At 45.8% G+C, this 20,472-nt stretch overlaps 1 protein-coding gene and 1 non-coding gene across 2 annotated transcripts in view; one reads left to right on the top strand and one right to left on the bottom strand.

The window, feature by feature from the left end:
• Positions 1 to 1,040: 1,040 nt before the first annotated feature.
• Positions 1,041 to 1,144, bottom strand: LOC132685721 (U6 spliceosomal RNA). Its single transcript, XR_009613290.1, has one exon. It is a non-coding gene; the product is annotated as a U6 spliceosomal RNA (small nuclear RNA).
• Positions 1,145 to 12,639: 11,495 nt separating this feature from the next.
• STOX1 (storkhead box 1) overlaps positions 12,640 to 20,472 on the top strand; it is a 52,003-nt gene continuing 44,170 nt past the window's right edge. The window contains exon 1 of the mRNA XM_060642565.3: positions 12,640 to 13,077. Within this exon, the coding sequence (XP_060498548.2) occupies positions 12,765 to 13,077 (313 nt within the window). The 5' untranslated portion in view covers positions 12,640 to 12,764. The remainder of the gene's footprint in view (positions 13,078 to 20,472) is intronic.

Here is a 20,472-nt window from a genome sequence, read left to right as displayed (position 1 = left end):
TAATTGGTCTCCCTGTTGACAGGCTTCACTGAGAGCCGGTGATTGAGTAGGCAGTGAGAACAGAAACTAAATTACCCCACCTCAGCTCCGCATGTCGGCTGAAGGACACCGAGGGGGCAGCTACCAGTTCTCCCCTCTTCAGCGGCATCGAACATGTAAAGCAACGGACTAGATCCGGGAGGTCTGAAGGCCTGTCGTGTGTACACTAAGGAATGATCCTTGCCATACGTCTGGCCCTGTTCTGCAAAGCAGTCTTGGCGCCGATAGGGCTCTCGACCAGGATTCTGCAAACTTTTTTTGTAAAGGGCCAGAGAGGAGACAGAGATAGGTTAGGTTTTGCAGACCATACGGATTTTGTTGGAGCCACTCAACTCGACGACAAACGCAGCCACATAGCATACATATGTGAATGCATGTGCCGATCTCCCAACACAACAGTAGGGACGTGAAAAATTGAGTTTTATATAATTTTCACATGTCAAGAAATAGTCTTCCTTTTTTTTTCCTTTCAAGCATTTAAAAATATAAAGATTACCCTTAGCTTACAGGCCATACAAAAACAGGCAGTGGGCCAGACTTGGCCTAGCACCCATAATTTGCAACCTCTGCTTTATTTTATTTTATTTTATTTTTTTATTTTATTTTATTTTATTTTATTTTATTTTATTTTATTTTATTTTATTTTATTTTATTATTTTTAGGCCATAATTCTTTTTTTTAATTTGAGAGAGAGAGAGAGAGCAAGTGGAGGAGAAGGGCAAAGGGAGAAAGAAATCCATTTTCAGCAAGGAGCCTGACCTGGGGCTTGGTCCCACGACCCTGGAATCATGACCTGAGCTGAAATTGAAATCAAGAGTCAGTCGCTCAACTGACTGAGCCACCCAGATGCCCCCATAATTCTTTTTTAATTCAAGTATAATTAACATACAGTGTTATACTAGTTTTATTATATTAGAATCAATATAATGATTCAGTAATCCTATACATTTCTTGCTGCTCATCAAGATATGTGTACTCTGAACCCCCTTTTACATCACCCAAAAAATGTGGAACATTTCACAAATTTGCGTGTCATCCTTGCTCAGGGGCCATTCTAATGTCTGTATCATTCCAATTTCAGTATATGTGCTACAGGAGCAAGCACTGCTGACTTCTGCTTCTGACCAAGACTTGGAACTTTCCCTCGCTCCCACGCCAGCTAGTTAGTGACTGAGCTGTGGAACCCTGAGCACTGGCTTAACTTCCGTGGGCCACGGTCTCTTTATCCAGTGTGGTTTGACAGAATGGGGAGGAACAGAAACAAATGAAACAAGGTTCCTTTTAGCTATAGTAGATTTCCTGATTCTATTCTAGGAGTGTAAGTCAACACAAGCAATGTTATGTATGTGGAATGGAAATTAGTTAAGTTAAAGGAACCACATAAATCTTAATATTCTCAATGTGATTCTTTGTCCTTGTAAGAGGAGTAATGTCACCATCCTGAGAGCAAGACCAAAATTTGTAGCCTCCTATCTCTATTTGAAGGCTCACACCCTTTCTTTTTGTTTTGCCAATGCTATTCTTTTTCTTTCCTGGTTTCTTTCTTTTTCTTTTTCTTTCTTTCTTTTTCTTTCTTTCTTTCTCTTTCCTTTTCTTTCTTTCTGGTGGGTGGGGAAAGTACGATCCCAGAGTTTATTGGAAAACAGAAATGTTTCTCCTTCAAAGATGTTATTTTAAAATGTTAATGTTTTGGGGGGGTGCCTGGGTGGATCAGTTAAGCATCCAACTCTTGATTTCGGCTCAGGTCATGATCTCACAGTTTGTGGGTTCGAGTCCCACATTGGGCTCTGTGCTGAGAGTGTGGAGCCTGCTTGGGATTCTCTCTTTTTGCTGTTTCTCCCTCTCTCTCTTTCTACCCCCCCCCTTTCTGCTCCCCCCCCCCCCTTGTGCACATATCCTCTCTTTCTCAAAATAAATAAATAAACTTAAAAAATTGTTAGTGTCTTTGCAACTTACTGGCAAGTATATTTTATAAGCTCTCTGCTACCGGATATACCTTATTGTAGGAGGTGATGACTGAGGGTTAGTAATCATTTTTACTGAAGATCAGAAAAGAAAATCACCAAACAGCTTACCCAACGCGCTGATTTTTTTTAAGGTGGAAGTATTTTCAGAACATATTCATTTCTTCATAAATCACATTCATGTATCCCTTTGTTTTTCCTTTTGTTTTTTTGTATCAAATACCCCGTCAGTGTTCAAATTTCTCATAATTGTTTCACATTTGGTTTGTTCAAATTAGGATCCAAGTAAGGTCTACACTAGCCATTGCATTAGTTGATAGCTCATTCTTTTTACTGTATGCTCTTCCCCTGCTTTGTTTTTCTCACCATAAATTTGTTATGAAGGCTCTGATTTTTTTTTTTTTTTATTTTCTTACTTATTTTTGAGAGGGAGAGAGACAGAGCATGAGCAGGGGAGGGGCAGAGAGAGAGGGAGACACAGAATCTGAAGCAGGCTCCAGGCTCTGAGCTGTCAGCACAGAGCCAGATGTGGGGTTCGAACTCACAAACCGTGAGATCATGACCTGAGCCCAAGTCAGACGCTCAACCAGGAGCCACCCAGGAGCCCCAAGGCTCTGATGTTTTGAAAAACACTAGATTGCAAGCTATCTGAGTGAATGGAAATGTTTCCTCCATCTTTGTGTCTTCCTCTTTATTTTAAACATCTTATTTATTTTGAGAGAGAGAGAGAGAGAGTAGGGGAAGGGCAGAGAGAGAGAGAGAGAGAATCCCACACAGGCTCCGCACTGTCTGCTCAGAGCCTGACCCTACAAACCATGAGATCATGACTGGAGCCGAAATCAGGAGTCGGAAGCTCAACACTCAACCGACTGAGCCCCCAGGGCACCCCTGTGTCTTCCTCTTTATTAACCAAAGCAGCACCTGGGATTTAGCAGGCTCAATAAGTATTTTTTTTTCTTTCTTTTTTTCCTTATTTTTGAGAGCAGGAGAGAGGTGGGAGAGGGAAAGAGAGAGGGAGACAGAGGATTGGAAGCAGAATCCACACTGACAGCAGAGAACCCAATGTAGGGCTCAAACTCACGATGCTTAACCAACTGAGCCGCCCAGGCGCCCCAAGTACTTTTTCTTGTTGTATTATAAGTATTTCTACAAAGCCTCCTGTTCTATTTGGATGCTCTAGTGAACGCTGAATGAACTGCATCCATGCAGTCCCAAACCAGGGTTGGTTAGCACCGACTTGAACATCCAGTCCTTCCATATCACACTGTTGTTCTTTAACCATCTTGTTCAGAGAACCATTGTCTGGCTTTTGAGCCATGCTGGGGTTGGGGGGGGGGGGGGTTCTAGAAGGTACAGATGAACACGAGGTAAACCTGCATTCCTGTTATGAAGCTTAAACAACTGGTAACAGGTAGCTTGTGAGAAGGACAAAGCAACAGTTTGTTCCCCAATCCAAGACAATTTCAGTGTGTGACAGAAAAGACAGCATCTTTTCTCCCTTCCCTCCATACGAAAGCAAAGAAGAGGGGCACCTGGGTGGCTCAGTCGGTTAAAGCTCTGACTTCAGCTTAGGTCATGACCTCATGTTTCGTGGGTTAGAGCCCCACATCAGGCTCACCACTGTCGGTGTGGAGCCTGCTTGGGATCTTCGGTCCCCCTCTCTCCCTGCTTCTCCCCCACTTGAACTTTCTCTCTCTCTCTCAAAAAGAAACATTAAAAAAATTAAAAAAGAAAAAAAAAAAAGAAAGTAGAGAAAAGAGACTCCTAGCTACAGGGTAGGGGCCTCACTGGAAACAGAGTTCCTTTGAGATCTGGGCATCTGGAGTGCGGCCAACTCATTTTTGAAGGGATTTGCATGGAAATAATGGATATGAGGCCCAGCTTTATACCCTGTGCTGTAATAAAACTAAAGAGAAGTGGTTTCTCCTTTAAAATCCTGAAACTAAGTTTGGCATCTTGCCTTAGGCCTGCATACTTTATTCCTTTTTTTTTTTTTTTTTTTTTTTAAGGTGTAGGGAAAGAGTTAATTTGATTTTCCATGTTTCAAATAATAAGAATTTTGCTGACTTGCTCTGGTTCCAGGGCACTTCATTGCATGTTTTTTAAACAGGCTGGCATTGCAGCTTTCCTTCTGGAAGTAATTTTTTCCAGCTCTGAGACCTGCTCTCTGACCCCAAGTTCAATGGGTAAGTGGAATGACAGAGTCTCTTCATTTTGTTTAGAAGGCTTAGTGGCACCGATGGCCCCAGTGCAGGAGAGCCAGCTGCCTTCACTTCTTTTAAAGCAAACATTATTGGGGCCTTAAAAAAATTTTTTTTTTGGTAAGTATAGAAAAACTCAAAGAAAGAAATAAAAATTGCTTGCAATTCCACCTTCTAGAAATAATTTTTTGTAATAATTTTTTGATAAAATTCCAGTTCCCCCTCCCCAAACAAAAATAGGGTTATAGGGGCACCTGAATGGCTCAGTGGGTAGAACATGTGACTCTTGATCTCAGGGCTGTGAGTTTGAGCCCTGAGCCCTACATTGGGGGTAGAGATTATTTAAAAAAAAAAAAAAAAGGATTGGGGCGCCTGGGTGGCTCAGTCGGTTCAGCTTCCAACTTCAGCTCAGGTCATGATCTTGTGGTTCATGAGTTCAAGCCACTCATAGGGCTCTGTGCTGACAGCTCAGAGCCTGCTTTGGATCCTCTGTCCCCCTCTCTGCCCCTTCCCTGCTTGCTCTCTCTCTCAAAAATGAATAAACATTAAAAAAAATATTATGAGGGTGTTTTAAATGTTTTCTGAGTGTTAGTTCCTTTAACCAGTGGGGAAGGGCAGAGTGCAGGAAGTTAGTATTGGTTCCTGACAAAGACTCTCCCTGACCAAACTTTGGGTCAGGCTCCTCTAAGCCTTCTTTCTTTTTTTTTTTTTTTTTTTTTTTCTTTTTCCTTTTTTTTTTTTTTTTTTTTTAAGTAGGCTCCACAGCCAAAGTGGGGCTTGAACTCAGGATCCTGAGATAAAGAGTCAGGTGCTCCACTGAGTCAGCCAGCCAGGTGCCTCTCCTCCAAGCCTTCTTTCTGGATAAGCCTCACCTTTGGGCCCCAAAGTGTCTTCTGCCTGCCCAGTCCAGCCTTAGCAAGAATCCTGCCAAGGTCAGTTTAGTATGAATCCCTGACCCTTGATATCTGATCAAGTTCTTCACTCCCCACCTTTGATGTGTAAATCCTTGACCTGCCCTTAGCCAGGAGTCCTACTAGGTCAGTTTAGCAAGAAACCCCCTACCCCGGAAGTCTTGTTAGTAATTTTCTATCCACTAACTCCCTCACTCTGCTTCTTGGCTGAAATCCCAAGCTTCTCTGCTATCTTTGCTTTACAACTCTCTGCTGTCTAGACTTTGCAAAGTTTTGAATAAAGTCTTCCTTACCATTTTAGCAAGTGTTGGAATAATTTTTTCTTGAACACTTCTCACGTCAGAATCATGGGGCTTCCAATATTCTTAGCCTTTAAGTGTTCCAAACTAAGGATCCTTTTTTCTCCAATATTTATTTCTCTGTTGGCCTCTTGCCATTGGAGAGATAAAGTGGACTGTTCAAAGGCAAATCAGAATCAGCTTTGGGATATCCAGCTCTCAGCCTCTGAATTTGCGTCCCTTAGTGTCTCATTGGACTCAATGACTATTTAAACTACATTTGGGTTTCTATCTTTGGGTGTGAAAGTGGAGTTGTAGCACCAGGAAGCTGGAAGGGACCCTAAGACGTTCTTCGGTTGGCTAAGTATTTTTACTCTCTTTTTAAAGGAAAGGCTACCATGGTCCGGAGTCTTGTATTGTCTGAGTTCAGTGGCTAGAATAATGGAGCTAGAATAATGGAGGTAATTTGTGGGGTGTGTGTGTGTGTGTGTGTGTGTGTGTAAAGAAATGGTATTAAATGCCTTTCCCCTGCCCCCACCTCCTCTTCTCTGCTCTTTGCATCAACACAGTTGCTTAGCAAAGCCTTACATTGCTCCTTGAGAAATACAAACAAAAGTCTCCAGGATTTGTTCGTTCTTTCTTTTCTTTCTTTCTTTCTTTCTTTCTTCTTTCCTTTTTTCTGGAACAGGGGAAAAAACATGCTGTGGAAGCAGAAATGGTCATAAATAAAGAGAAGCCAGACAGAAAATGATTTCTAAATCAGCCTTAGATGTCAAGGCATGATTGTCTTTTTAAAATTTTTAAAAAAGTTTTATTTATTTTTGAGAGAGAGAGACAGAGTGCGAGCCAGGGAAGGGCAGAGAGAGAAGGAGACACAGAATTCGAAGCAGGCTCCAGGCTCTGAGCTGTCAGCACAGAGCTGGATACTGGGCTTGAACTCATGAACTGCGAGAACATGACCTGAGCCAAAGTTAGCTGCTCAACCAACTGAGCCAGCCAGGTGCCCTAAAGCTTGATTTTCTGAGTTAAGGGGGGAGGACCTTCAGCCCGATGAATTTTGGTCTGGAAAAATATTTTGAAGCAGTTCATCAAAACATCATCCTCAGCGTAACATGTGTGCTGTAAACAGACTCCAGAGAAACCACTGCACTCCAAATGTGTGGGTATGGCCTGGGTGTGTCTATTCCTTGAGGCTTTGCCCTGGCATTGGCTGTTGGATAACCAGGTCTTCCTGTGAATCACCCACAGCCCAGAAATGCTTTGGTGTGTGATGACCCCAGGCTAGTGGGAAGCAGCAGAAGTGGAGTTATTCTAGATGGAGTACTAGTTAGGGGCGCCTGGATGGCGCAGTCGGTTAAGCGTCCGACTTCAGCCAGGTCACGATCTCGCGGTCCGTGAGTTCGAGCCCCGCGTCGGGCTCTGGGCTGACGGCTCAGAGCCTGGAGCCTGTTTCCGATTCTGTGTCTCCCTCTCTCTCTGCCCCTCCCCCGTTCATGCTCTGTCTCTCTCTGTCCCAAAAATAAATAAAAAAAAAAAAAAAAAAAAAAAAAAAAACGTAGATGGAGTACTAGTTAAACTGGACTTGATGCAAGCAGAATGAATCTACGGCTCAGGTACTGGACTGTGTGCTGGGTGACAGAGATGAGTCAGTCAGGAGGCTGGCCCTCCAGGGATCTCAGGTTGCCCGATAATTGACAGATAATTAAGTATTACAGCCCTTAACACGCAGGGGTTTTAAAGGGTTAACAATGTGCTCCAAGAACAGATGATACCTTGCTGGATTTGTCTCAGGCTTCACGAGCTGAGCTTTGGAGGATATCACCTGGTGGAAAGGGGGAAAGCCTTCCAGGCAGATGGGATAATGTGAGCAAAAACATGGGAAGATGTGCAATTTTGTGTACCTGGAGTACCCCGTCCTTGTGTGGATTGCAGGAGTAGAGCAAAGATAGAAATGGAGATGAAGCTAGAAAGACAGGCTGGGGTTAGAGTAAGAGAAGCATTGAATGCTCTACTCAGGACAGACCCCAGGAAGATATGAGCATCAAATGATCAGGTTTATCTTCCATAGCAATTACAAATGTAGCAGGCATGCTTTTGTTCCTCCTTCAGGTTGTTTTCTAAACCAAATGAAATCTTTTTTTTTTAAGTTTACTTTTGAGAGAGAGAGAGAGAGAGACAGCATACATGAGGGTGGGGGGAAGGCAGAGAGAGACAGAGGATCTTTTTTTTAATTTTTTAATTTATTTTTATTATTTTTTTTTGAATATCAGCTTTCTTTTTTTTTTTTTTTTTTTTTTTTTAACGTTTATTTATTTTTGAGACAGAGAGACAGAGCATGAACGGGGGAGGGGCAGAGAGAGAGGGAGACACAGAATCGGAAGCAGGCTCCAGGCTCTGAGCCATCAGCCCAGAGCCCGACGCGGGGCTCGAACTCACAGACTGCGTGATCGTGACCTGAGCTGAAGTTGGATGCTTAACCGACTGAGCCACCCAGGCGCCCCGAGACAGAGGATCTTAAGCAGGCTCTGTGCTGACAGCAAAGAGCCCAACGCAGGGCTTGAACTCATGAACCGGGAGATCATGACCCGAGCTGAAGTCAGATGCTTAACTGACTGAGCCACTCAGGCGCCCCTTGAAAGTATTTTTCGAACAAGTATTTGCACACGGTAATACACAGTGAAAAATAAGCCTTCCTTTGATCTTGTTCCCCATTCCTCTCTCTACAGATGACCTCTGTGATGACCAGTACCCTTCCAGAGATTTTCCAGCCACACATGAATATATATGCCCATTTCCCCCCCACCCCCATGTTTTAAATGCAAGTAGTGGGTCTATCTTTCTTTTTTACTTCAAAATATGTTGGGGGGTGCCTGGCTGGCTCAGTCAGAAGAGCATGTGACCCTTGATCTCAGGGTCATGAGTTTGAGTCCCACGTTGGGTGTGGAGATTACTTAAAAAATTATATCGGGGGGTGGGGGAGGTGGCGCCTGGGTGGCTCAGTCGGTTAAGGCTCCAACTTTTTAAAAAAAAAATTTTTTTTTAATGTTTATTGATTTTTGAGACAGAGACAGAGCATGAACGGGAGAGGGTCAGAGAGAGAGGGAGACACAGAATCTGAAACAGGCTGTCAGCACAGAGCCCGACGAGTTTGACCGTCAAACTCACGGACTGTGAGATCATGACCTGAGCTGAGGTCAGACGCTCAACCAACTGAGCCACCCAGGCACCCCAAGCCTTCAACTCTTGATTTTGGTTCAGGTCATGATCTCAGTGTCATGGGATCAGGTCCCTTGTCTGGCTCCATGCTGAGTGTGGAGCCTACTTGAGATTCTCTCCCTCTCTTTCTGCCTGTCCCCTACTCATGCGAGTGCAGGCTCTCTCTCTCTAAATACATACATACCTACATACATAAAACATCTATATTGATATAGATACAGATATAGCTTTCTGGGATACTGTCTTATATCGATCAGTACATAAAGTTTTGTCTCAATCTTTTTAACTACATAGCATGTTCTTTAGATGTATATATAGTGTTAGAATGACTTTGTTCTTTCTCAGGCATAGATTTCACTGAAAAAAAATATTTAAAAATCCTTTTATCATGAGACTTTTTAGTGTACCTTTTAGTTTGACTACTGTGTCCCTCTTTAAGTGGAGAATGATACCAAATCTGTCTTCTAAAAACGTTTCTGTGTCTAGTGTCCAGAGATCGCAAAGATGGAGGGCCCCTGAGAAGATTCTCTCTAGTTTTGCCACGTAACACTGGCCATTCAGGTTGGAGACCTTGTTTTCCATGAACTCTTTTTTTTTTTTTTTTTAACATTTTTTTATTTATTTTTGAGACAGAGGGAGACAGAGCACAAGTTGGGGAGGGGCAGAGAGAGAGGGAGACACAGAATCTGAAACAGGCTCCAGGCTCCGAGCTGTCAGCACAGAGCCCGACGCGGGGCTCGAACTCACAGACCGTGAGATCATGACCTGAGCCGAAGTTGGAAGCTCAACCGACTGAGCCACCCAGGCGCCCCTTTCCATGAACTCTTAAGACGTGTTCCATTTGGGAGGAATTTGGGGATATTTGTGAGGTAACGGATCCTTTGGGAAAACAAGTGGATGCATATTTGGCTGTAGTTTAAATTTCTCTCCTTACAGGGGCACCTGGTTGCTCATTTGGAAGAGCGTGCAACTCTTGATCTCAGGATCATGAGCTTGAGCCCCACACTGGGTGTAGACATTACTTAAATAAATAAACTAGGGGTGCCTGAGTGGCTCAGCTGGTTGGGTGTCTGACTCTTGACCTCGGCTCAGGTCATCATGTCATCATGGTCTGGAGATCGAGCCCAAATGGGGTTCTCTGCTGGGTGTGGAGCCTGCTTGGGATTCTTTCTCTTCCTCTGCCCCTTCCCTGTGCTCTTTCTCTCTCAAAATATAATTTTTTAAATAAATAAATAAATAAATAAATAAATAAAACAAAATAAAAGTTAATAAATAAATAAACTTAAAATAAAAATAAATACAATTTTCCTCCTACAGTCTTCCCCCTTGTTTTGTTAATTGGACTAGCTTAAGTAAAATGATAATGGAAATGTCACACAGCTGAATGAATGTTTCCACAGTTTAAGACAGTTCTACCTCATAATTTCAGGCCGTGAAACCTCATAGCTGGGTCTACTTCACAGCATCCCTGTAGCTAACAAGGGCCTGATTGTATATTTCCAGTTCAAGTGCTTGGGAGACAGAAGCAAGCTCAGGACAATTCTTCAGACCAGGCGACAGGTCCAGTGAGTCAGGGCATCGTGTCTGGGCTTCCTCATCTAGCCTGGTGTGTGGACAATGTTGGCATCTCTGCTTCACCGTCCATTAGCCTCGTCCTCATAGGCAAGTGGCCTAAGCTATCTAAGCTTTCTTTTCCTTTCTTTTTCTCTTCTTTCTTTCTTTTTCTTTCTTTCTCTTCCTTCCTTCCTTTTTTCTTTTTTCCTAGCTTTTGTTCTTCTTGTGGAAGGTGTGGCTTAATATTACCCTTTTCAGAGGGTAAAATTTGAGGATAAAATTAGATTGCACATGTAAAACCCTTAGTACAGTTCTAGGCATAGAGTGAGCTGAGAATAAACGAGAATTATCATTACCCTTATTATAATGGAAAAGACACTGTGCCAGATGCTAGAGATAACAGAGACAAAAGTTATAGTTCTCCAGGATGGGAAACACAGCAAAGGTATCCTTGATCCTGCAAGGTTAGGGTTACCATAAAGAGAACTCACCGGAAGAAACAGCCCTCACTGTGGAGCTTATACAGGCATAGGAGTGTAGTTCATTTAGACTCCCTGCTGTATTTACCCATCCATCGCCATCAGAGTCAGAATTCAGATGTGAGATGGTTGTCTCAGGTTTGCATGTTTATTTGAATTGAGAATTGTGTCTGACTCGGGGCACCTGGCTGGCTCAGTCGATTAAGTCTCTGACTTCGGCTCAGGTCATGATCTTGAGGTTCGTAGGTTTGAGCCCCGCATCGGGCTCTGTGCTGACAGCTCAGAGCCTGGAGCCTGCTGTGGATTCTGTGTCTCCCTCTCTCTCTGCCCCTTCCCTGCTTGCACTCTCTCTCTCTCTCTCAAAAATAAATAAACAAGAAAGAAAGAAAGAAAGAAAGAAAGAAAGAAAGAAAGAAAGAAAGAAAGAAAGAAAGAAAATTGTGTCTGACTTATTTGTCATAAGGAACCCTGACCAGTGGTTGCCCAACTCCATCTCTTATCACCTGTGTGATCAGGTCGCACTTCTTGATCAAACACGGCTTGCAGTTTCCTCATCTATAAAAAATATAGAGATACTGGGGCACCTGGGTGGCTCAGCCGGTTGAACATAAGACTCCTGGTTTTGGCTCAGGTCATGATCTCCTGGTTAGTGAGATCGAGCCTGCATCTGGCTCTGCACTGACAGTGTGAAGCCTGCTTGGGATTCTCTCTCTCTCCCTTTCTCTGCACACCCCCGCCATCTCTGTCTCTCTCAAAATAAATAAGTAAACTTAAAAATATATAGAAATACTAACAGTAGTTAACACAGAGTTGTGAAATTAATGCCCCCAGTGTATAGTGTTCAATAAATGTTAGCTATCATCATTTAATAACATCATCTATCATTACAAGAATGATTTACAAGAAGCAGGGTATAGATGATCTCCGATTATTATGGTTGTTGTTGATGATTGATGAGCTGAGGGAGCGGAAAGTCTGGAATGACCCCTGGGTCTGGCCAAGCATCCCTCCTCCCTCTTATAGGGCCAATTTCTAGTAGTAATAACAAACGCCCTACCTCTCATTAACCTGTCTTTCCTCCAGGAGCTCTCACCCAGCCTCTGTCCCCAGCATATGAGGTTCCAGCCTCTGTCCTCAGCATATGAGCTGGACCACCTCACTCAGAAGCTCTGGCTAGAGCCTGATAGATCACAAGCCCCTCTCCCTTCAGTCCTGGGAGCTCCTGGGACAAGACGGTTTCTCAGTCTTTTGGGAATGCCCGGAGCCAAGCCAAGGCTGAATTCCACGGACTTCACCACTGAGCCTCGCCAATCGGGGTGGCACCTCTGGAACACTTTACTTCCCTCACCACCTAAGTGTATAGGATATTCGGGGGTTGGGGGGGGGGGGGGAGCTAGATCCCAGACCTCAGAAATTCATGTGTAGAAAGAATTTTAGAATTCTTAGATTTCAGTTCCAACTCTTCATTTTACAGGACAGTAAACGGAGGCTCGGAGACAAGGGAAGTAGCGAGCAAAACAGCAGACCGAGACTCAAACCTGGGTCTACAGACTCCCGGGCCCGAGCGAGGTCCTTGACACCCGCGGGTTGTCCCTGGTCGCCTCTCTCACTAGGAAGGATCCCAAAGCCAGGGAGATGGCGGCCACTCCGGTCGGCTCAGCTCTGGGGACCAACTGGCCGTGCTACTCGCGCCGCGGTTGAAAGAGGCTCTCGGGGGCTGCGGGGGCCCCCGTAGGACTTGGAAAAGCCCCAGCGCGTCCCCCCACCCCCCCCGCCCCGGGGTAGGGGAGCTCTCGGTTGCCCCGGGAGCTGGGAAGTGCAGAGAGACACGGGGGTGGGGGAGGCAATGGGGGGCAGGGCGGCGGAGTCCTGCCTGGGGTGGAGCAAGGCCTGGTAACTCAGCCCTTGGAAACCCCCATTGGGCGCCGGCGGTCGAGGACCGTGGCCGCTCCCAGGCCTCGCGTCCCGCCCCACCCCCCGACCCGCCGAGCACAGCCGTCCCCGCCCCCAGGAGCCCGTTCCCCCGGCAGCCGGCGCCGCGCGCAGTAAGCCGATTCCTCCCGCCGCCGGTGCTCGCTCCCGACCATGCGCTAGGCTGCGGGCCCCGGCCACCCGTGGCGGCATGGCCCGGCCTGTGCAGCTGGCGCCGGGCTCGCTGGCGCTGGTGCTGTGCAGGCTGGAGGCGGAGGCGGCGGCGGCGGCGGGCACGGAGGAGCCTGGCGGGCGCGCGATCTTCCGCGCGTTCCGCCGGGCCAACGCGCGCTGCTTCTGGAACTCGCGGCTGGCGCGCGCCGCCTCGCGGCTGGCCTTCCAGGGCTGGCTGCGGCGCGGGGTGCTGCTGGTGCACGCGCCTCCCGCTAGCCTGCAGGTGCTGCGCGACGCCTGGTGCCGCCGGGCGCTGCGCCCCCCGCGCGGCTTCCGCATCCGGGCGGTGGGTGAGTGCGGGGCCCGGGCGGGAGGGGCGCGCCGCGCGGGCCGCGGGGACGGAGCCCTGGCCACCGGGGACGTGTACTGCCCGGGCTCTGCTCTGAGGCCGCGGGAGCCGGGGGAAGAGGGGATGGGCGGCCCGTGGGCTGCTGGAGGAGGGCCGTCCTCCCAAGACATTTCTTCCTGCCAGGACACTGAAGCTCAGCTCCCCCCAGGTCTGCCTGGCCGCTGCCCTGGGCCAACTCCGGGATGCCTCCATATCCCAAGTCTTTCAGCCAGTGGAGCCAACAGGTTCCCGGCCGAAGGAACTTTCTACTTAGAAAAGTGATGCTCTGGAGGAGCCACGGGGTACCCAGACTGGGGTCAGGAGACAGAGGCCTCTGCCCCTGCACCATGAGTATGCTTAGGAAGGATACGGATTCTGAACTGGTTGCTGCTTTTTTTTTTTTAATGAATGAATGAATGTGCTTAGGAAGGATACTGATTCTGAACTGGTTGCTGCTTTTTTTAAATGCATGAATGAATCAGTGAATCAATCAATCTATTTATTTATTTATTTATTTATTTATTTATTTATATTTATTAAAGTTACAGGCTTGGAGCGGACAAGTCTGTGGTTTCTATGCCCTTCTGTACTGGGTGGTGTGGTGGTCTCGCGGTTCAGGGCCTCGTGGAAGGTTTGGGGTGATTAACTGCTTGGGAAAAAGAGATGACAAATGGTGCTCTGAACACAGCCCATCCCATTAGCCTAAATAGAAAGAATTCCTCCTTTTCAGCCTTTTCAGAGAGCCCGTTTGTTAGAAGACAGACAGCAACTTTCTGCTTGTATAAAATAGCTTCATTTGAGAAACGAAAGCACTCCACCGTTGAGCGGTCTTTGACACCCACCACTAAACTCCGGAGGGCTTGTCAGCGCCCCGCCACAGTCTCGTTTGTTTGCATTTAAGAGTGGGGTTGTGACGACCATTTGATGGTGTGCTGTTGACAAGTCACCAGTTGTCCAGCCCTGAATTTTGACTCCTACCAAGGACACCCCCCCCCCCCCCCCACTCAGTCCATAAATCCTCCTCCTTCCGTGGAGCAAATAAAACATTTGTTTTACATCCTCTGGGAGAAGGGGGGTGGGGTGGGGGTTGGGAAGGTACAAGAGGCACTTGATGTTGTGTATCATCTGCTCAGAGATGATGTCTCAATATCGGGGCCAGTGAGGCTAAATAAACCTTGGCTTTTCATCTCCGTGCGTTCCCATCTTTCTGGTACCCCTGCCCCACTTTTGTTGGGGGGCAGACCACTTTGACTCTTCTGTTAAAAGCAAAAGAGAGCTCATTTGCAAAGCCACATACACACATTTCATCACCTTTGACTTGTGGGAATTAGTGAAGAAAATCGGTTTCTGACTCTAATAGCAGAGAGCTAAGTAGCCAGGCCAAAATTCTCACAGGGAAGGGGTCTTTCAGACAGGCTGGATGAAAAACTCTTTCCAGCTCTGTGTCCTCTGTTTTTCTGGTTTGAATTAGTGGTTGCATTCTCTGTTCCCCCACCCCCTTTCAAAGGGTGAGAAAGAGTATTGCAGAGAAGGAGTGGATGGAGTTGGGGTCTGGACCTGAGGGTGACACAGAGCACTTGTGCTAAGCCAGAGGCAGCCATGGTACTACCTCCTGGGGCCCATCAAGCAGTGGAGAATGCTGGTTCCTGGGTTGGCCCTGTTTTCTGCCATTTGAACAGTGCGGTGGACAAAGAAAACATGTCGCCAAGTACTCTGATTCTCCACCCACTAGATACTGCTGCCTTGTTGCAAAACTCAGGATGCTACGGACACTATAGCCTGTGGAGTGAACAGTAACAGGGGTCTTTACGCTGGGTCATCACCCCTGACTTGGGTCTCTTAGAAGGAACGGTGTTGAGGTTTTTAACAGTGTCCTGATAAGAATTTGGACATTTTAGCCGGAATTTGCACAAAACCACCTATTAGGACAATTTGGATAGCAGAATGGAGAAAGATCTTATTTGATGCAGGCCAATGGATGCACATGGGGAGGGGGGTTATTTTGAATAGAATTGATAATTACTGATTTAACTTGGGGTCCTGGGGTCACATCAGAGAACTGCATCAAGACAGCTCTTGGGCCATCTCAGTCCCAGAATGTGGTGAAGGAAGGAGGAGCTGCTTCCCCACAAAGAAATTAGAAGTTTCTGTTCACTTGCTTTCCTGAATCTGGCAGCATTGACTTTCAGAAGCAAATATGGGCTTCCAGGAAGGCAAGGAAGAACAATGGTGCACTCTTGCGGGTACTGTTACTTTGTGGTGAAGAGCAAAATGTTAGCAAAAGACAAAAAAGATCAATTTGGTTCCTTTGCTGTAGATTTTTTTTTTTTTTTTTTTTTTTGGTGAGGCTCATTTACTCCCATATAAAAGTATTTGTGCATGGGGAATGCTGTTGGCCAGCTCAGACAAAGCACAGGGAGGGAAGGAGAGGTGGCCACCACCAGCTTTATAAACCCATGGTACTCTGCTGGGTTCTCCTCCTGGGCTTCTGGACCTGGAACTCCTGGGGCCTCATAAAATATGAGGTAGGAATGTCCTGGTTGAGCGGACAAGTGACTGGAGTTTCCACTTTCTGGTGCAGACCTGAATTTAAGGAGGAGTTTATATTTTCTCCTTGTTTTGTGTCTTTTCTTTCCCTCTTCACTCTCCACCTCAACTTCCCTCTGGTGAGAAAAATAGTTCCCAGACTGAGAGCATTCTCCTAAAAAGAGGGACATCTTTAACGTATGGGCCAAGAGCTAACTCTTCTTTTGTGCTCCAGTCTTCCTGTCTCTTTTTGTTTGTTTGTTTGTTTGTTTCTAATAAGCAAGTGACATTAACAAATGAAAGGGGTGAGCTCTGGAAACTGGAGGGAAATATCTGCTCTGCAAGCTGAGCCACTGCAGGTGGTTAGGGGTGGGGGACACCTGTATTTGTTTGGCTGAATCAGTGGTTACTCTGGGACCACACCTCCTGGGGTGGTGAAAAGTTAATGATGGCTTCCCAGGGTAAGAGAGGGAAGGCCACTTGGCCAAACAGTTTGTTCCTTTCTCCTGAAATTTATAGCTGCGGTGTCCCTACTCTTTCACCCCTAGCATGGCCTTCCATCTGTTTTCTTTGAATAAAAATGCCTGTGGCTCTTTCTAAATACTTGCTTCATTAATCCATTCATGTGTCAGGTGCTCTTCTGAGTGTGCTTGTGTTTTAATGCATACTTCATTAAGAGCTGCTCGTGTACAAGGTGAAAATAGAGTCAGCCTATTTCCTTCATGTTCACTTCAAGGGGGGATAGCTGAATGGGAGGCTATGTTCTAGAAGTTGGCTGGTTCGAGTGCCTGGGCGGCTTAGTTGGCTAAGGGTCTGACTCTTGATCTTGGCTGGAGTCATGATCTCATGCTTTGTGAGATCGAGCCCCACATCAGGCTCTGCTGTGTCAGCTCTGAGCCTGCTTGGGATTCTCTCTCTCCCTCTCTCTCTGCCCCTCAAGAGCACACTCTCTCTCAACTCTCTCTGTCTCTCAAAATAAATAAACATAGAGAGGTTGGCTGATTCACACAGAGTCTTTTCCATCCCACTGTGACATGTGTGGGCACTGCAGGATTGGCCTGTGATTTAGTTGGGCAAGAGTTCTCTGGCATGTGATTTGGGGGGCAGTCTGATCAGGCAGGTCAGACTGGTGAAAGGGAGGTGATAGAAGGATCTTTCCACCTCTCCCCATGTCCCTTATACATCCTGGTTTGCCTGAGACTGCCCTGACTTTAGAATTGATAATCATGCATCTTGGGAACCCTTTTGGTCCCAGGCAAACTGGGATGATTGGTCATCCTAATTTGGGGGAGAATTGACATTTTAGCAATCCATGAACTTGGTATATCTATGTTTGAGTGTTCTTAATTTTTCTTACTAAGGGCTTGTACTTTTTAGGGTAGAGGGCATGAATATCATTTGTTAAATTTATGTTCCTAAGAACTGTATGCTTTTGGATGCTACCATAAGTGGAGTTGTTTTACCTTTTTTTTTGAGAGAGAGAGAGCAGGAGTGTGATCAGGGAAGGGGCAGAAGGAGAGGAGAGAGAGAATCTTAAGCAGGCTCCATGCCCAGCTCTGAGCCCAATGAGGGGCCCAAGGCAGGGCTCCATCTCACGACTGTGAGTCATGACATGAGCTAAAATCAAGAGTCAGATGCTTAACTGAATGAGCCACCCAGGAGTCCCCCCTTAAGTTTTTATTTATTTTTTTAAAAAGATTTTTTAATGTTTGTTTATTTTTGAGAGAGAGAGAGACAGAGACAGAGTGTGAGCAGGGGAGGGGCAGAGAGAGGGAGTCATAGAATCCGAAGCAGGCTCCAGGCTCCGAGCTGTCCGCACAGAGCCTGACGTGGGGCTCAAACCCACAAAGCACAGGATCATGACCTAGGCTGAAGTCGGATGCTTAACCGACTGAGCTACCTAGGCGCCTCCTCTTTTTAAAATTTTTAAATTTAAATTTTATTTTAGAGTGAGAGAGCAGGGGAGGGGCAGTAAGAGAGAGAATCTCAAGCAGGCTCCATATGCTCAGCACGGAGCCTGATGTGGGGCTCAATACCACGACCCTGGGATCATGACCTGAGCCAAAATCAAGAGTTAGATGCTCAACCAACTGATCTACCCAGGCCCCCCCTAGGATGGAATATTCTCAATGTATCTGTTAAATGCATCTGGTCCAGTGTGTCACTCAAAGCCATTGTTTCTTTGTATATTTTCTGTTTAGATGATCTGTGTGTTGATGTAAATGGGGTGTTAGTTTTTCTACTATTGGGGTGCCTGGGTGACTCATTCAGCTAAGCGTCTGTTTCTTGATTTCAGCTCAGGTCTTGATCTTAGGGTTGTGAGTTCAAGCCCCACGTTGGGTTCCATGTGTGGCACCTACTTAAAAATAAATAAAAATTTAAAAAATATAGTTCCCTACCATTATTGTATTATAATCCATGAGTTCCTTTGTTTGTTATTAGCTGTTTTATGTATTTGGGTGCTCTCAAGTTGGGTGCGTAAATACTTACAATTGTCAGATCTTTTTGTTGGGTTGTCCCCTTTATTATGATATAGTGCCCTTCTTTGTCACTTGTTATAAATTTTTTTTAAAGTTTATTTATTTTGATGGGGCGTCTGGGTGGCTCAGTCGGTTAAGCGTCCAACTTCAGCTCAGGTCACGATCTCGCGGTCCGTGAGTTTGAGCCCCGCGTCGGGCTCTGGGCTGATGGCTCAGAGCCTGGAGCTTGCTTCCGATTCTGTGTCTCCCTCTCTCTCTGCCCCTCCCCCGTTCATGCTCTCTCTCTGTCTCAAAAATAAATAAAACGTTAAAAAAAAAATTAAAAAAAATTTTATTTATTTGGAGAGAAACAGAGACAGCACAAGTTGGGGGGGGGGGTGCAGAGAGAGAGAGACAGACAGAGAGAGAGAGAGAGAGAGAGAGAGAATCCCAAGGAGGCTCCACACTGTCAGCATAGAGCCTGATGCAGGGCTCGAACCCACAAACTGCGAGATAATGACTTGGGCCAAAGTCAGACATTTAACTGACTGAGCCACCCAGGTGCCCCTACAGTCTTTGTTTTAAAGTCTAGTTTGTCCAACATATGTATCGCTACTTGGGCTTTCTTTTGATCTCCATTTGCATGATAAATGTTTTTCCATCCTCTCACTTTTTTTTCTTTTTAAAGTTATTTATTTATTTTGAGAGAGAGAGAACGGACACAGGATGGGCAGAGAGAGAGGGAGAGAGAGAGAGAATCCCAAGCAGGCTCTGCACTATCGGTGCAGAACCTGACGTGCGGCTCATACTTACAAACTGTGAGATCAGGACCTGAGATGAAACCAAGAATCAGACGCTTAACAGACTGAGCCACCAGGCATTCCTCCATCCCCTCACTTTCAATCTGCAGGTGTTCTTAGGTCTGAAGTGAGTCTAGTGAATAGGCAGTTAGGCTGTCCTTTTTCACACCCTGTGTCTTTTGATTGGAGTATTTAGTCTCTTTACATTCAAAGTAATTAATGATAGATATGTATTTATTGCCATTTTATCACTTGTTTTGTGATTGTTTCTGAAGATTTTCTCTGATTCTTTCTTGTCTTTTTCTCATGGTTGGCTGGTTTTCTTTATTTGAATTTCTTTCTCTTTATTCTTTACATATTTAAACATTTTTTTCTAATTAATAGACTGTGTTTCTTTTTTTTTTAAGTTTGTTTATTTTGAGATAGAGGGGGTGGGGAACAGAGAATCTGAAGTGGGCTCTGTGCTGATAGCCCAGTGCGGGGCTCAAACTCACGAACCGTGAGATCATGACCTGAGCCAAAGTCAGATGCTTAACTGACTGAGCCATGCAGGTGCTCCAGTATTCTTTGCATACTTAGTCTGTCTTTTCCTCTTTTAAAATGTCATTCTAAGGTGCCTGGATGGCTCATTCGGTTAAGCATCTGAGTCTTGGATTTCAGCTCAGGTCATGATTTCACAGTTTGTGAGATCGAGCCCCATGTTAGGCTCTATGCTGACAGCATGGAGCCTACTTGGGATTCTCTCTCTCCTCTCTGTTGTTCCCCTCACTCGTGCTCTCTTTTTCTCTCAAAATAAATAAACTTTTAAAAAATGTCATTCTGGTGACGGGAACTGTCTAGCCTGTTGAGAAAATAACGGTCATGTCAAGATCATTTAGACAGTCACCAGGAACAAATATCTCTGTCCCATGTCTTCTTTCTCCCAAACACATCTTCATATCTCCCCAGTCTTTTGTAGCTTGATTATTCCTTTTCTTCTGTTAGGTGGTAAGCTGGAATAATTCTGTCCATTTTGCAGACAGGAAATGGAAATTAGGACTGTCATGTGGGTGGTGTTGTGTGCGTTTCTTGCCTCCCTCTTTATTCACTACCAGTCTTCCCATGGTTCCTGTGAAGGTTCTGGCATTTTTCACAAGCCAGTGCCCTGGCCCTCACTCTCCCTGTGAGGCTATCAGATTGCCACCATGGCTTTGGTCCACTCCAAGGCCCAGGAAATGGCAGAAACAGCTGCTCTGACCATGCCCCTGCTCTTACCTCTCTCCTTTTTACCCAGGATCCTTCCACACATGTTTTTCTGGCTTTGTTCTGCCAGATGTTACCTTTCTCCTTATTCTGTGCTGAGACAGCTGAACAGTTCAGTCCGAAAGAGCCAAAGGGCTCACAACAGGGTGTCTTGTAGGCATATTGTTACTAAGCTGGATGATCTGTATGTAGCATCTGAGCAGTTAATGAGTGTTTCTGGCTCCATGTTTTGATTTAGCAACTGGTGGATAAGAAAAGACACCTCGAGTTGCTGCCATGTAGCATTGAGGCCCAATGGGATGAAAAGAACCATTAATCTGAAAATCAGCT

This window comes from Panthera onca, chromosome D2 (genome assembly GCF_046562875.1).
Source record: "Panthera onca isolate mPanOnc1 chromosome D2, mPanOnc1 haplotype 2, whole genome shotgun sequence".
In the NCBI taxonomy this organism is placed as follows: Eukaryota; Metazoa; Chordata; class Mammalia; order Carnivora; family Felidae; genus Panthera; species Panthera onca.
This window is presented reverse-complemented; position numbering and strand designations above follow the sequence as displayed.